The sequence below is a fragment of the Camponotus vicinus genome, unplaced genomic scaffold, assembly GCF_025532165.1.
Source record: "Camponotus vicinus isolate PSW18456_S1 unplaced genomic scaffold, iyCamVici1.0 SCAF_9, whole genome shotgun sequence".
Classification (NCBI taxonomy): domain Eukaryota; kingdom Metazoa; phylum Arthropoda; class Insecta; order Hymenoptera; family Formicidae; genus Camponotus; species Camponotus vicinus.
Genome location: NW_028141981.1, coordinates 13,647,235 through 13,664,997, shown reverse-complemented (window position 1 = coordinate 13,664,997; position 17,763 = coordinate 13,647,235). Strand labels below are relative to the sequence as shown.

Genomic DNA, 17,763 nt, shown 5'->3' with positions numbered 1-17,763 from the left:
GCCGTTTCCGGCTCGAAATGGAACGTCGTTTATTATTATGTCGGCAGAGGCGATTTGCCGGCCGTTTTGATAAAACGCGGGATCTTAGATTGATTATGCAAGCTATGTCACGAGCAGATGTAAGGCATAGGTCGAAATCGTCCAGTCCTCGATAGCAACGAGTCCAAATTCGTAGCTCGAGGATTTTTGTCATTTCGAATAGAGTAGAAACGCGCGGTACGAAATTATTAAATTTAAAATATTTAAAAGAAGATATTATAAGGTAAAATCAAATGAAGGTGAAAATAATTTTTGCGAGAACATCACTCTCAAAAACATGATTAGTTAAATTATTCGTTGAGTTGCTCGTTGAAATGGAGAGAATTTTTGGATTATATTATATATGGATATATTATTTTTGAGTTATATTATATTTTTTTATATCAAAGAGAAGGTTTTATTTTAATTTATTTATAGATTAACATTAAATTATACTTGTGGAAGGAATGAAATAATATTTTTAAATTATTCAAATCAGCCAACTCTTTTAACCTTTATAAGACCCAGCAAATTGCTACAAAGTCTTTATATATGAGTACTTGACAAGACTGTAAAACTTCCTTTCGTGCCATTTCGCAAACTGAAAAGAAAAGATTATTGAGATGACAACTTTGCTCTTGTGAAAATGCTTTTGTAAAAATTGTTCGCCTAGAATTCGGCGATGACTGTCAGTTTGGACGCTTGTTTCTAGAGGAGAAATTCCGTTTCTATTGTACTTGTCATCGGCGGAGGCGATTTGAAGTCGATCCGATTTGTATAGGGCAAAACTTAAATTATGCACAGTGAGTCATCAGAAAATATAGGTTATTGAAATCGCCTTGATATGCATATAACAGCAATATTAATAATGAAATATTTAATAAAGGGGTCTGCAGAATTTTTTATAAAAATAAAGAAAAAAAATCCCTCTTGTTTTCTCTCTTTTTTTCTTTCTATTTTTCATTTACTACAAAAAATACCAAGCATATCGAGCTCGGCTTTGCGTATTATTTTATACATATTAATTTGGTCAAATCGATTTTTATGCAAACGTGTAATTCAGAAAGAGATGATATATATAAAGTTAGATAATTCGCTTCTTTTACTTGAACGACCGACATCTCGTAACGTTTTCCTCTGAAATACTCTACGAAATTTTTAGATTCGATGTCGCCACCAAGAACTATTTCCGATCTAAACGACGAGTTCGACGCTATCTGCCATGGCATCGATCACGATACGTCTTGTTAGAACGCGTGAAATCGCTTCCAATCATTTTTCCAGTCACGCCATTCCGTACATGCATCCCCCTACAGCTCTACAGCTCGCGTTATTTCTCATTGCGTCCATTGTAATCGTTAAGGTGAATATATTACCGTGTTGTTTGCGCGACGCCGCGACACGTCTCGCCGATGTGCAATCTCAACGAAATAACTTAACACAATCGGACGACAAAAACAAACGTCAGCCCGTATTAGCTTTGATCACGTTCAGTCAATAGTCGGGCGAAAACAAAAAAAAAAAAAAACAGAGGAGAAATGTGACGGGCAATCTCGCGGATTGACATCAGGCGGTCAAAAGCGAGCGCGGGATGAAATTTTTACAATCACGTCCGTTCCGCCGGTTCTGTTTATTTGAATGCTTTCAATTAGACGCAAATGGAAATTGGCCGAAGAAATGAAAGAAACACAGGATGTGCGCGAGCGTGCAATTCGAATGCAACGTTTTCACCGCTTCGGGGCTGGCTCCAGCATTCATCCCAAAGTGCACTACAATGTAACGAATATATAACCATAAAAAAGGGACAAACAAGGCCGTCATGCTGCTAGATTTTCTCAAAAATGAGTGGACAGCAACTTTTCACACAATGATATTTTTAATTATTCCTCAATTCTTGAAGACCTGGTCGTTTTTGCGCGCTGCTGTCGTTGCTATAGATCGAACATCTAGCGTTCATTAACTGGGAATTTATATATCGCTCGAAAGAATCATTATTTTATCACATTGTTCGTTTGAAAAAGAATTATATGTGCGATCGTCTTTATATAATTAAAACTTTTGTGTTTCGTCCCGCTTTATCGCTATTAATCCAATTACTATTGATTAGCGCGCGTTCGGGGCATCGCAAAAAGAAGGATATCTTTAAATTCCTTTATAAATAAAATCCTCTAATGCCATTTTATTCATGAATCCAATCTGGAAGTTAATTCCCTAAATGAGTTTCTACTGGAAACGCGGCGTTGCTTTTAATTTACACGCGGTCCGGCCTTGTATATCTTGGAAATAAATGCAGGAGGAGGTAATATGGCGATTACAAGAGGCAATCTAGTTTTTAATACCGTTAGATTTATTTATTTAAGCAGTATACCAGCGGTACGCGGCGGCGCGAACATCTCGCGCGGCTCTCTTCTTTCGGGCCGTTTATTTGACCGGAATTAGCCACTGAATAATGCATGCGAATCCCGGTAGCACGTTAAAGGTATAACATGATTTTATCTGGCATTTATGAGGAAGGCTAAGGACGCGCGACGAGTATGTATATGAACGGCAAACACGGCCAGAATCGCCCTTTTCTGCGTCGGCCGTTATTACATCGCCGTTGTGGTTAGCATTTGCATCTGTATCGAACGCAATAATGTCGCGCACAATGCGAGTTCTGACCCCCGATCGTGTTAACATGTAATCCCGCGTCCGAAGATTTCTGTCAGCTGTTTAAATGAGATTGAAAAGCCGTAAGCACGTTTCCTATATAATAACGTGGCATAATGCGTTATCCAGAGTATAATATACGGTACACGCGGTACGTATCATCGCGCGCACGTAAAAGCGTACAAGTGAAATACGTCATAATAATTCATCGTCGTATATCAAAATTCATCGTTCGCGTCGTAACTTTCGATCGTTGGAACGTTTAATGAACGATACTGTGTTTTTCATAATACGCTTAATTCTCGGCCGTAAAAGAGTGCGCGCCATAACCGCGTAGCTTCCTTTGGCGATTAAACGTACGTACTTGACAGGAGTCACGCGAGTATGCGTGGGTGCGTGTATGTGCGATACGAGAAAAAAAGATATGAATCCGAAAAGGGATGGCGAATCGATGCAAAGTACTAAAGCCGTCTTTTATAGGAGGCATAAAGCAGGAGCGAAACGCTTATATTCGCGCTTCGCCGGTGTGCGTGTTTATGCGTTCGGTATGGAACTTTCATTATTCAGAGGGTTCGTTAACAACCAGTTATTTTCCTTTCGCGCAAATATACATCGTGTAGAGAGGAGAATACGCGTCGGGGGTGTAATTATCTTCCTCTCGTGGAGTTACATGAATCATCAAAAAGCGCGATAGGTGCGTGCCGTGAACGATGCATATTACAAAATTGTGTAAAGTCATCCCACTTTCTACCATGGTCATGATTCTTTCATGAGACCCCCGCGTCTGAACGACCGCGAATTTTTATTATGCAATTGCAACGTATCGTGCGAGAAAATACGTCGTACAAGTTTTCCTTTATTTGTCGCTAATAAATTTTATATCGAAAATCTGTTTTTCGTTATAAAAGTCAAGTTACTTCTTATTATTTTATCGGATATTTCTCATCTTATTAATACTCACCTTGCGGCACAATCTTGTCCTGATCTCTGGTCCAATAATTGATAGATTTCGGAAATGCTTCTGAGGAACATTCGAGGGTCAGCTTCTGACCTTCGCGAGCGCCTACTAACTGATTTTGAACCCAAATCATTGGTGGAACTGAAACAATTACGAAACAATTAAATTTCAAATTTCAAATATGGCATCCTTGTAAGCGAATCCTTGATCTCTATTTGCACAATTGCTTTAAATGATTATTTTTATCTTTGTATGTAAATATAAAAGATTCTTCTTTATATTTGTTTTATATTCTTTATGTTTATATTCCTGATAATTAAATAAATTTTCGATATTTAATATTTGATATAAACGCATCAACTAGTGGACTATTCAAATTTTGTGATGATAATTTTGTCAAAGAAATAAAAAAAAGTAATGCCTCGCAATATAAATAAAATTGAAATAAAATTTAATTTGAGATAAAATGCATGGTATAGAATATACGTACAATGCACAGTAAGCATTATTCTTTTACTGACGGAGGGTGGTACGCCATTGGATGCGATGCATAAATAGGAACCCATGTGCAGCCGGTTAACTTTTGTAATATTAAAGTTCGAACCATCCACGCTCGAAACTGTAATCAAAAAAAGTAATTGTAATCATAAAAATCATATAAATGTTATTTTATATATATTATTATATTATATATATTATATATATTATATATTATAATTTTATATAATTGTATATGATTGTATACATACACACATACACACACACACACATAATATCTGATTATTTTGATGTAGACACATAACATTATGATAACATTAAAATTAAATGGTTTAAAATTAATTAGATATTACTGATTAATAATTATTTTTATGCTATCAGTTATGATACGAAACTAATTCTGAGAAAAATAATGTCTTATTCCGAATCAAAGATACGCTTATTACGGAATTTATTGCGAGAAATGAATTTCATTTGTCAATAAAGTGAAAAAAGTGTGAAAATTTTGTCGAGCGGACGAAATTACATACAACTATATGTTGGAAAGGTATCAATAAGTTTGCAACAAGAATTTCCGTGAGAAATATGATCGATGTTATCGGTGATAAATCGAGGTAGATGTAACTTTTACGCTATGACATCGAATGCTTTTTGGTGTCAATCGATTTTTGCATGAAACATGGAACGTCAGACCTCAGTGGAATTCGCCAAATTTTTGTGTTTTTTTTTTTTTTTTTTTTTTTTATTCTCGGGAATGTGTTACGGTTTTCGGGAATTTCGATAAAGTTATAGCTATAGACAACTCGGTGCATGGGAAAAGTGCGTGATGTCGGATCGGCGAATCGCTTTGATGTCGATATTTTTATTAGCACTGGCAGACCGAAACTGTAGAATTTCCGAAAAACTTCGCAATTAGGTTAAAAAAAATACCGTTTTTTGCCTATAATATATTGTTCCATTCATATTCATTTTTAATTATCGATAACATTATATAAATTTAAGATTAAAGATCAAGATAATTATTTTTTAAATAAAAAAAACAATTTTTTAAAAAACAACAATATATAAATGATTTTAAAACGATTCTATAATTCGATCAATGGCTTAAATAACGCCGATGGCATTTCTCTCCGTACTTTGCATTGGAAATTTCATATTTTTAAACGTATTCGTCCATTTCAGTGAAGTTTGCGAAGTACATTTGTGCAATTTTTTTTTTGACGTCAGCACCGTTACTGGCATCGCACGCGACACGACGGAAATTGGTTGCCAAAGTTCCGTCACTTATACTATTCGTTTCAATTTAGGAACGAATTGAATTGCATTAGATTCTGTACGTTAGGTGAATTCCCGAATGCAAAATTTCATGTAAATTTATTACAATTATTGTATACACGTCTTAAAATCGTGAGATTTTATCGCAAGAATAATGCTGGCACCGACTCGCATCGCGTACATGGCAGAAATACATGCGCGAAAACTTTTGTCATTTTATCAATGTAACCATTATCGCCGGCGAAGAAGGACCACTTCCGCGCGCTAAAATGCACTGGGAAAATGTGCAAACTGCTTTGACGAACGACCGCATAATGCAGCAGCTGCGGACCTGATTGCCAGAAACTCCAGCACGTATGCGACCTCTATAAAGCATTTTAAATTATACTAATACACAGACAATGGATGATGATAAATAAAACATACTGCTGACTACTATTAAATTTTCTCTCAAATTCGAGATATTTCATAAATTCTCATTGTTCATAAAACATATTTGTGCGATAATGTTAAATTCAATGAAATAAAAGATAAATATGACACAAAATTCCCCGAACATTTAATATGTAATCATAATTTGAGATTTGAAATATTAATTAACAAATATGAGCGAAAGTGATTCAAACTGGTTTGTATCTTTTCTCCCTGCATTCGAAATTCAAATAGCAATTTACAGAGAGTTGTTAAACTCTGGCAACACAGTTTGGAGACCATCTGCATTACAAGGTGCAAATTCAGTTTACTTATCCGAAAGTTTAGGCTGTCTATATGTCCCTCTCTGCTCTCTCTCCACAATTAAATCTGTCAGAAAATTTATACCGCGTTTTGATAATTGATTAAATGTCGTTGGAAAAGACAGCAGCAATTAACTACGATGTAAATACAAGATACGTTAAAGTAACGGATACCTTTAAGGGGCGCAAGCGTCTTAAAGAACTTTTACATAAAGGACTTTTCTATTAAAATGTAATTGAAGAAGCATAATGACAAATTTGACAGGATATCGGAAGCTAATGAAGCTAACTTGCTCGAGTTCAAAACCCTCGAGGTAAGATTACATACCGCATCGAAGTTTCAAATAATTTAATAATGCTTCAGAGTGTAACAATATCCTAATCATAATATCATTATACTCCACATTATTGGATTATTATACAAGTTCGAATCTCTCTAATATGCGAACACGTGTCGCGTATCTACAGCTGTCGAAAAAGAAAAAATTGTCACGTGTGTTATTCTTCCGGAAGAGAACCGATATGGACATCTCTCTATTTCGAACGGCGATCCATCACTGCGGTATCTTTACATCTTTCTCCTCGGCGCTATACGTACCTTATCGAATTGAAAGCGTGAAAGCGCAACTATGGTTGGCGTAATCATTCGGTTTAAAGTCGATCCGGTTGTTTATCGGGCCCATAACGTATACGCGAGCCGCGCATTTACGCGTATCAGGTATGTGCTCGCTGTGTTTGCCAATTTCAATGCAAATATAGAAGATCTTCTCGGTCTCGGCAAACGTATCACCTCGCTCTAATCTATTGGTCTTGCTACGCGGTGTGTTTGCGCTCCCAAGTGGCCGCCACGAAGCCACTAGTCGGGCTTGATACTGCCGTTGGAACTGCGATGCACTCGCGATGCAGTTCAGTCCACCCGAATATATTCTCCGCGAACGTAAATCTTTTTTTTTTTCAAGTGCCTTTACGGCCGCGCGCGCGATGGAACGAGCTTTCGGCGCGTTTAGGGATGTTAACGGGATATTTACTCGATTCGGGCCACTCGAGCTTGCGTCCTCGTTCCTTTTGAAGCTCCCATTTATCTCTCCGTCAGAGATGAAAAATAATTTACACCCCATGCGATATTTATAAATACTTGAAACTTGTCCTTTCCCACTTTATAAACGCGTTTGTCAGGCGAATTAAATTATATTTTTAAAACGCTTCGCGTATGTCCTTTTTGCAAGTCAACTGTAAAAGTTACAAACTTCATGAATGAAGTCCTCCTCTCGCTTTTGTATGCTTACATGTTACATGTTACACGGTTCGCAGTTTCGCATAAATAAAAAAAAGGTTGAAATTAATGCGCTTTATAGCGGAAATATTCGGTGGTAAAAGTGGAAACGTAGAAGGAAAAGTTTATAAAGAACTAAGAGAGCAACTTTCTCTCTCTCTCTCTCTCTCTCTCTCTCTCTCTCTCTCTCTCTCTCTTTTTCTCCGACGGTTTGAAAATCTCGCAAAGGCAAATGCGGATCGCGGAAATTGCATGATCGTCCTGCACGGGGAGCTAATGACATGTAAAATACTTGGTACATGTTGGAGCAAGAGACTCGCGCGCGTTTCAAAAGGAGGGGTTAAAAGCGCAACCCCGAAAAAGACCGCATCGCAAATGATCGTCGGTTGCACTCTCGGCGAGAAAGCATCAAACGCCGCGTCTTCTCGTCGTATTCGATTAGTTCTCGCTATAAACGAGGCATCCGACGACGTTGAGAGCAAATACGAGAGAAAGAGAGAGAACGAGAGAAATAAAGAGAGAGAAGGGAGGGGGCGGCAGGGGAGAGAGAGAGAGAGAGAGAGAGAGAGAGAGAGAGAGAGAGAGAGAGAGAGAGAGAGAGAGAGAGAGAGAGAGAGAGAGAGAGAGAGAGAGAGAGAGAGAGAGAGAGAGAGAGAGAGAGAGAGAGAGAGAGAGAGAGAGAGAGAGAGAGAGAGAGAGAGAGAGAGAGAGAGAGAGCCACCCCTTAATTCAACGAATTTTCCCGGCTTTATTGCCGACCTGACTGCGAATTACGCTCGTTCGCGGGCAACTCTCGTTAAAACCAACCTTCGCTCCCGTTCGCGAGGTGAATTTGCTGACCGTCCTCGCGTCGCCAGGTGATGTTAGGCGCCGGGGACCCGGTCGCGGCGCAACGCAGGGTCACGTTCCGCCCCTCCATCACCACCATGTCCGTGCTGGTATCATAGTCCAGGATGTCGGGCGGCACTGTCGGCAGAAAAGTGCGACCGTTAAAATACTGCATTGATAAATATAAGCTGCGTGGAAACGCAAAGTATAAAGAAAATGTTTTGGGAGGTTGAGGAGAAAAATTCCAAACATGTCACCCTTGTTCATATCGTACTTCGAACGTTTCAATTTTTATACAATCGTATAAAATTCTTCCAGCGAGAATCGCAATCGCGGTTACATAATTCTTTAAAATTACCTTCCGCGAAAAGCTATTCATTTCGAAAATAGATATCAGCGATTCAACGGAAAGTTGGACGGAAAAGTACATTAAACCAAGGAAAACCGAATTGGATCAAGGATCACCGCTATATTTGTCTTTAATCCTCCTAATGGACTACCTTTGAACGTATATAAGAATCATGCGATATTTAATAAGAACGCTTACATCCGGTATCTGGATACCAGAAATTGCGCGGTAAGGGAGCGTACGCAGGAAGTAATAAATCCGACATCTTCGTGACATTTACCGATGCAACCCTCCGAATGCAAACTCTCCTGTCGTAACATTTAATACGCAACAATAACGCTCGTAAGTTACCTCTCGCAGGCAGTAAGGATGGACAAGTATATCTGGTCGTTCATAAATCAGCTGGCGTGGATTAGTTCTCTGCATGCGCCGAGAGGGTAGAAACTACAAACGGCACGTGCATAGGCGACGCATACAGGCTGCACGTAATAAAGTACAGAATGATAACGACGCGGGCACAACGCATCCGCGTCATCTCCGGCGGAAGCGAACTCGCGACGCACCCTATCTACTGAATGGTACACGATCGGACCCTCATGTACGGCCATTAAAGAGGGGGATCTGAAGGATATTTCGGGTCTCGTACAACTTTCTGAGATTCGAGGAATAACAATGTCGAGTTGCTCGGAGTTTAGGATAGCCTGGATACGACTCGAGAATACTTGGATACGTCTATTCGTTATTCTGTTGCCCCATATACCCATACACATATATACATTTCGCCCTACACCTATTGTCAAAAATTCCAGAATCCATAAATGTTCGCGAAATTGCTCGGCGTGATTTTTAAAATTCAATTGAATGTTCGTAGGTGCAGCTGTGATTGTTGTAGCTCTCCACCTTACTTCAACCTTCGACTCTCGCATGAAAGGATGCCTTTACGATTCGGAAAGAATCGCGCGACACGCGTGTGCGATTCCCAACGCGCTCGTTGCGGATATCATAATTCGAGCGTGGCCAGGTTATCCCGCGGCCAAGCTTTTCCATTTGGCTACAGCCATTAAAGTCGACCCGAACTCTCCTCCTTTATTTTCCCTTTCTCTGTTAGTCCTTCTCTCTCTCTCATACTTGGTTGCTCTTCCTCTCTTACCTTCTCCCAGGGCGTTGAACAAACGCGTCCCTCGCGAGTAATGTCTTACTAGATTCTCCTACACGAGAATCGGGGCCACAAGGCTGCATCGGTTATCGAAGGGAGGAACAGGACGAGGTTGACGGGGTCGATTTTATTCCGCCCTACGGCCGGAACTCGATTTGCGGTTGAGTGCCCGTATGGGTGATGCTGAATTGGCGGGTCAAAGCTACCTAGAGTCTCCACCTGCCATCGGGAGGACCCGTTCCTCTTCCGCTGGCCCTATCGTCTGCACAGTCGAACATTTATTCGTTCGATAGCTCGTTTATTCCTTCGTTTATTTCACCCTACGCATCTATTTGGGGACCATGCGAATTTTGATGCGATGCAACTTGTAATAACTGACGTATTTCGCGCTATTTTGTACTAAATGGGGGGAATAATAATATATTTATTATTATATATCAATATTACACATACAGAATGTTTTTTTTATCTTGAGACATCGAAATATCTCGTAAAGTCTAAAAGATACGATAAAATGTTTCAGACAAAAATTGTATGGTTTCAAGGGGGACATAAGATGGTGCCATTAGTTTGACCTTAAAGAGTCACCTGAAGGTCACGTGAAGGTCACCTCCAATTTTTTAAATGGGACACCCTATATATTTTTGCATATTCTTGTAGCTCATCTCGAGAGCTTTCCAAAACACTATAATAAGGTAGTTTTCATTAAGTACTTTCCGAGTTATGAGGCTTGAAATCATTTCTTAATTTTACATAAACCGTAAAATATCTTGTAAAATATTCATTTTTTTATTATCTTACCTGAATATTTTATGTACAAAATAATGAGAGGAATCAACTGGTGTAAAGAAAACACATAGTTATTTTTAAGAAAAAATATTTAATTTGCAATTAACAATTATATATTTTTTCTTAAAAATAACTATGTGTTTTCTTTACACCAATTGATTCCTCTCATTATTTTGTATATAAAAGTATTGAGGTAAGATAATCGAAAAATGAATATTTTACAAAATATTTTACGGTTTATGTAAAATTAAGAAATGATTTCGAGCCTCATAACTCGGAAAGTACTTAACGAAAACTAACCTAATTATAGTGTTTTGGAAAGCTCTCGAGATGAGCTACAAGAATATGTAAAAGCATATAGGATGTCTCATTTAAAAAGTTGGAGGTGACCTTCACGTGACCTTCAGGTGACTCTTTAAGGTCAAACTAATGGGACCATCTTATGTTCCCCTTGAAACCATACAACTTTTGTCTGAAACATTTTATCGTATCTTTTAGACTTTACGAGATATTTCGATGTCTCAAGATAAAAAACTCACCCTGTATATTGGATGTTATTTAAAAAAATAATAAAAAACTGACTTTACGAGATATTTCGATGTCTCAAGATAAAAAACTCACCCTGTATATTGGATGTTATTTAAAAAAATAATAAAAAACTGAATATTAAAAATAGGATCCTGTGCTAATGTCTGCTAATTAACACACATAAATATTATATAATATTCATAATAATAATACATTATTATTAATAATGAAAAGTGTGTTGCATTATATGAAATGATAGATAGATGGTACTTGTGAAAAATTACAAAATATTGTTTAAATCCTTTCCTCTCTTTTTCAATATATAAAAAATTAATTAATTAATTTTAAGTTTCCCTAACTGAGACTTATGCACAATTCACTGAGTTATATGATCCGATTTCTCAAGTCGATGTATTCAGTGAAAACTTTACAACAAATTGGGCGCTACCGCGGTTGCAATCCGCTTTTACTCCTCCGTTCCATCTACTGCTCTACTGTTTTGTAACCCGACAGACGCTAAACTACAAAACAAAACTCGGCACAATCGCTCATGCGGCTGCTACCGTTTACCACCACATCAATCTGAACCCAAATCTTACTCCCTGCACTTAACTGTATATAAAGCATTATCTCAATACCTACGCGAATTCAGTCACTCTTTGTCCTTGGTGACTTTTTGTTTATCTCACGGCAGCTTTTCTATACAAAACATATACAAACATATATACAAACATGTACAAACGGTTAATGAATTTTGAAAAGTTTCTCGAGCCAAGCTTCCACAAAAGTTACGTGATTACGCGTAACAATAATGGATAGATATTTTTATAAAATATAGCGATACGTCGCAATCAAGATGATATTATTGATTAAATGTATGATGAAGCTTGTACAATTTTTCAGTTATTTTAGCGGCATGTCTACCATCTATCTCACGTATTATTTCATACATACGTCCACAACATATATATACACGATGATAAGCCGTCCCGCTCGGCATCCGTCATCCTCGCATCAATCCAGATTTGGTACGCCGCTTCTATTACTGTGACATAGTCGACTGCTAGCTTATATGCATATGTTAATGGGATATAAAACAATTTTAATATGAAATTTAACGATCTTCCGCTTTGTTTCAAGCGGACAATTATTTGACGTGGATTACGAGTGATAATACTGTTTTTGACAATACGCAGTTCTCTCGCGATTCAAGCAGGACGTTATAGAATTATTATAATCTGCTGATGAAAGGCGAATGGAGAATGTGCCGCTGACATCTACGCGACTCCGTATATAGCGTTATCTTGTGTAACAATAACCATATGCAAATAGGTCTTCATTTATTATAGTGTTGCTGAACACCATTCGGAATTGATATACGTCTGCGATATGTTCCTACTACACCGCACAGTTTATTCACATTGTTCTGCATGGTCTGGGTCTGGTTATGATACCGTTCTACGGGTTGCGGGAAATTCTATATATTAAAGCAAACCCCGCTATATCGCGTATCAACCTCAATCCGCCTCGCCCATTCCGTTTACCGGTAACAACCTTCTCTCTCCAGTTCGGAGTCCTAGAAACTCACCACTCCTCAACGTGACTATGCACTTCGTTTCATCTAACGTTGTTTCTACAAGCTGAGGTTACCAAGCGGAATGATCCCAGTCAATTTTAGATAACGGTGGATTTCCTTAAATCCCTTCTACATTTGCTAATGCTTCACATTATCGCAACGTACTCGACGTTTTATAGAGCCATTATCTAAATTCCAATAAAAAAAATCTTCGTAATGTATGGTCTAGACGAATCACGGGAATTTTTCACTAAAACATCTCTTCGTAATGTGTATCACTTCAGCTATCGTTTTTTTTGTTTATCCGACAGAAGTACTGGCAAATTTCTCTCTCTTTCTCTCTCGCTAAATGACAGCAATCAGATGTTCTGTCGCATTCCGCGCTTTTTGCGGCACAAACGTCCTTTCTTTCCTCGAGCAACGCTGGCGCAAAAATCCTCGAGCGAGGTAGACTTGTATCAGGTATCAATCCAACTCTATCTCGTCTATCCTACCCCCGTAACAACCTCCGCCACTCCAGATTCTCTTGGACTCACCCCTGACCAATGCGCGCTCGTTTCGTGGAACGTCGTTTCTACCGGTGCAACTGACGTTGAGTAGCGCGAGTTCGGGTTTAAAAAGTGCCGTGCATCGGACGAACGCCACAAGCCGAGCGTGGCTTAATTTCGATGCGTAAATCGAAACGGTCAGCGCGGGAGGGTAAAGAGGGCTGGGGAGGGTTGGAGGGGGCGAACGGGGATTGCCTCACGTCGAAACACGACAAGCCACGTAGCGAAGTTGGAAATTCGTTCCGAGCTTGAAAACGACGTTGTAACGAGTGCCGCCTGCAGGGCTATCGGGGGTGGATCTTGGTAAATCAGCTGGGAAATAGACTCTTCAACGGGGAGAAAAGTTTGGCGGATTTATTCCTGAATTCGCCCGGTTAATCCAGAAGTACGATCCAGGGAATGATCCAAGTTTCTAGCGCTTTGCGTCTCTCGTCATAAACGAAACGTCAAATGTTCCGATCGCTAAATGAATTAACTTTAGCTTGGTACTTACTTGGTATATTACGGTTGAAATAGATTGCTTTTCAACTTAATTCCTTTTTTTCTCCTCCTTCTCTTTATACGGTATAGGCGACTATAAAGCGATATAAGGCTATAAATTTGGTTTTCACTTGCACAACATTCCTTTCGAATATTACTTTTCTCGAAGTACGAAAAAAGCGCGATGCATTGGTAACGCACAAAAGGTATGGTATATTTTTATCGAATTGCCGTTTCCGTGAGATACACATAGATTCAGCGAGAAGTTCTTAACGGAACTAAGCTGCACGAGAGAGCTGAGCAAGAGCAGTATCGGCGATGCACTTTATCACAGATAAAATATGCAGCTTACAACTTTGCCGCCGACGAATCGAAGCGCCCACAGGGAGATATGTAACGATTGCCAGAAGAGATTGGTTCGCAGAATTCGCTAACAGTAACCCAATATTGGGCCTCGGCAAACACTTGGTTTCCTGCTCAATTCGAATAACGTATTTAAACAAAAAACGACGTCGCCCGATGAATTATTGATTGCAAGATAATCGTCGATGATATTTTTGTCGCGACAAAGATTTTTGAAGAAATCTATAAACAGTAAAGAATAAAATGTTAATTATAACATTTTTTACATGTCCCAGAAAGTCCACTCTAAATTTTAAGTTAAAATAATTAATTCGTCGTATGTTACTTATTGACAAACTGAAAATGTTAAATAATTGACACAATATTTTACATTTATTTTTGTTATTGTGACTTTAAGTGTAATGCAAAAATAACATACAAATTAATTAAAAATTACATGAAAAAATAGTTACAATAACTCGTAAGAATTGTTGTAGGACATTAACATATAATAGTAATTATTTTTAACTGAAATTATTTGTAATAGAAACATTTGATTTTAGTAAATTTGATTATTTTGTATGTCAAAGTTCAAGATTATTTGAAGATTTACTTTAACTTTCCTTAGAATATTAAACTGACTTTGAGAAATCATGTTGATTGTTTAAAATGATTATGTTAAAAATACTCAAAATAATAATATTCCATTTCTAAGAGACATATACAAAGTGTTAAGTTATGAAGATGACATAAATGTAACACATGAAAACGTTATAAAAATAATAACATATAAGTCGTATATTAATTTTACATTAAAGTACTAATCAAAACGTGGTAACACAAGAAAATTTTAACATATGGGCGAACAATTTTTTACTATATAACAACGATAGATAAAGCGCCAACTTTTTCTATATCTCACGTACATTCTAATCATTATACTTCACAAACATCGCACCAATAAACGCACGAAATACAATATCGATAATTTTAATTACTAATCCGTTCACGCAGCATCAAAAAGTTAATTAATTTTATCGAAATTATTGGCTCGCGGTAAATTAATCCCTCTCTCTACGAAGGAAATATAATAAATTTGCGCCACGTCCACGTGATTTTGCAACGCCAAATGTTAACGTTCAATGAACGTCCGGCATACTTTATGTAGCACGCGTGTTCACGGATTACCCAATTAGTGAACGTGCACGCTGTTCGTTCGAAAAATATTGAAACTACGTCGACGCGAGAGAGAGAGAGAGAGAGAGAGAGAGAGAGAGAGAGAGAGAGAGAGAGAGAGAGAGAGAGAGAGAGAGAGAGAGAGAGAGACGGAAGAATAGTAAAATGCTCTCACGTGCCGAGTAAAACCAATTGTATTTACAGCTAAATCGCCCTAAGTTTATTTTCACAAAAGCAACGTCCTGATTTCGCAAATGGATGATTAAAATGTAACTACCGCGTGCACCGCGGACGAATGCGTGTTCGTGCATCAATCGCGACCTCACCCCCGTCGAGGAACGCGTGACGCACGGTGTGATTAACACGTATCGCGCGCGGGCCGAGCATGTTTCAGAAACAAAGAGGGTTTTATCGGATGCGGGGATTTTGTTTGAACCGGTTTTCCATGGTCGGAAGATATCCGGTCGAGCTCGCGCGATCCAAATAATACGGGCATTATACGAAATGTCATGAGAAGAGACACGCATATATATGCTTCGTTATAATGAGTATTAATGGTAGCTTTCACGGCAATAGAGCTACGCGGAGTTGCAAATAAGTACCTAAGCGCATTAATCACGTCGCGCAATTGTGATTGTTAAACAGAATTGTGATTGGCTCGTTTCTAATACGTGTCCAATAGGGTAAAACAACCATGCCTTCTTTGTACGAAAGCTATTCATGAACGGAGGCCTGCGAGCATACACCGGTATACGCATATAACTTATATACACGGAGAAAATTTTATATCAAAGATTACTATAATGTGGTAGTAGCTGCGGACCATCGAGAATTTATAAGCTTAAATGCTATAGTCATTATTTTAAAAACAAGAAAGCAACGTAATTTTTATACTTTCTCATAATAGAAATTATTATGTTTTAAAGCAAAACTTGCTGGATAAAAGTTAGTATTGAAAAGAAAAATAAAAAATATATACAAAGTCAATTTTTACTGTATACTATAGTAAAAATTAACTCTTCCCACCTTAGAATATGACTTGAGTGTCGGTTTAACAAAAATTACTTTACTTATGTGATAAAAAACAATGTTGCCATAGTAAAAGTTACGTTAAAATCATGTACTAGTTGTTAAGAAATCGGAGAGAAGAGGAAAGCGATAGGTGTCGCCTGCAAGAATAAGCCGAAACACGCAAAAGCTTGTTTTATCATACAGTATACACTTCTGGCTGCAGCTACCGCGTGTCGCATTCAATCGTTAACTCGGTAACGTATGCGTTTTGTTGAGTTTTGTTTAACGCTTATTTTATTGTCTTTCTTATTCGTTATAGAAGAATAAAAAAAAGTGTTGTGAATGAAAATGCTGTGAAGATAAACGAAAAAGAAAGCGTAAGTATCTCTTCGATAAGTCGATTTGCAATCTTTATTATTATATTACATATTTATTTATCGTTTTCTATCTATTATTTTTCTGTTAATGTATCTCATCTATTTATAATTAATATCTCTGAGTGCTGTTAAATTAATTAATAAAGTGTATGGGAAAAATAGCTTTACAGCACATATAATAGTTTGATCATATTTAAGAGATCTTAGATATAAAATTCAATTATAAATACTTACAGATACATTTTGTATCTGTCTTTAATAAATTTTTATTAGATTAAATAAAATTGTATATTATTTATTGTGTCCGTTTAATAATGAATGAAATATTATTAATTATAAGTAAAATTAATAAGAAAAGCAAAAAAGAAGAATCCGGAAAAAAGTAATAAAAGAAAGAATAAAAAATACATTTATCGAAGTTGAGATTTAATATTATAATGTTTTACAATAATACATAATAAAGATTACAATTTAGCACCTACGAATTTTTACTATGGCAAATAATGAAACATGTTATGTAAGTGTTAGTTTAAAATTTTACTATGTTGTACTGTAATTTATTCTATAAAGTCATGATGGTCCACCGATCATACAAAAAATAGTAAAATGTGATATAAAATTGTATTACATATTAATATAAAATTTTCTCCGTGTAGATTAAATATAATTAACACATTCTCTCTCGCTTAGCGTTTACGTACACAATTGCCCGGAAAATATAATTACTACTTTATTCTATGTATTTATTATATGCGATGATGATGCGAGAACGGACGACAAACATTGTTTCTAATTGCAAAGACGAGGGATATAAATAGCGTTTGCCAAATTTTTCAGCATTCTTGTCTAGTTTGCAAAGAATTTTTCATTATAAGAGGTTTTATTTTGTAGGTTTTATTTTATCTTCCTTTAGAAGCAAAATAATGATATTATAATTGAATTGAACCAGCATGAAATAAACGAGAGCGATTCTACGTCAAGAAATAAAATTGTTCTCTTGATTCTGATAAGTCCGCTATTTAAATCTGATATTGATATTAGTCAATGTCTGCTTCCCCTGCGGCACATATATAATTGCTGAAACAACTAGCATTCTTGGTTGCAATAAAGCGCAGACGTCAATACGAATCTACCGTGATAATCGAGCACTCATTGTGCGCTCATGCAGGTAAGTGTACGCGCGTATCGCTCAGTTAAA

General features: G+C 37.4%; 1 protein-coding gene across 4 annotated transcripts in view; it reads right to left on the bottom strand.

The window, feature by feature from the left end:
- LOC145976794 (limbic system-associated membrane protein) overlaps window positions 1-17,763 on the bottom strand; it is a 166,458-nt gene that overhangs the window by 13,223 nt on the left and 135,472 nt on the right. For 3 of the 4 annotated variants that reach the window (XM_083108205.1, XM_083108204.1, XM_083108206.1), the window contains 3 exons: window positions 8,213-8,371; window positions 4,116-4,244; window positions 3,629-3,766 (listed from right to left, as the gene is read on the bottom strand). In XM_083108205.1, the coding sequence (XP_082964331.1) occupies window positions 3,629-3,766; window positions 4,116-4,244; window positions 8,213-8,371 (426 nt within the window). The remainder of the gene's footprint in view (window positions 1-3,628; window positions 3,767-4,115; window positions 4,245-8,212; window positions 8,372-17,763) is intronic. The other variant, XM_083108207.1, reaches the window with a different exon arrangement.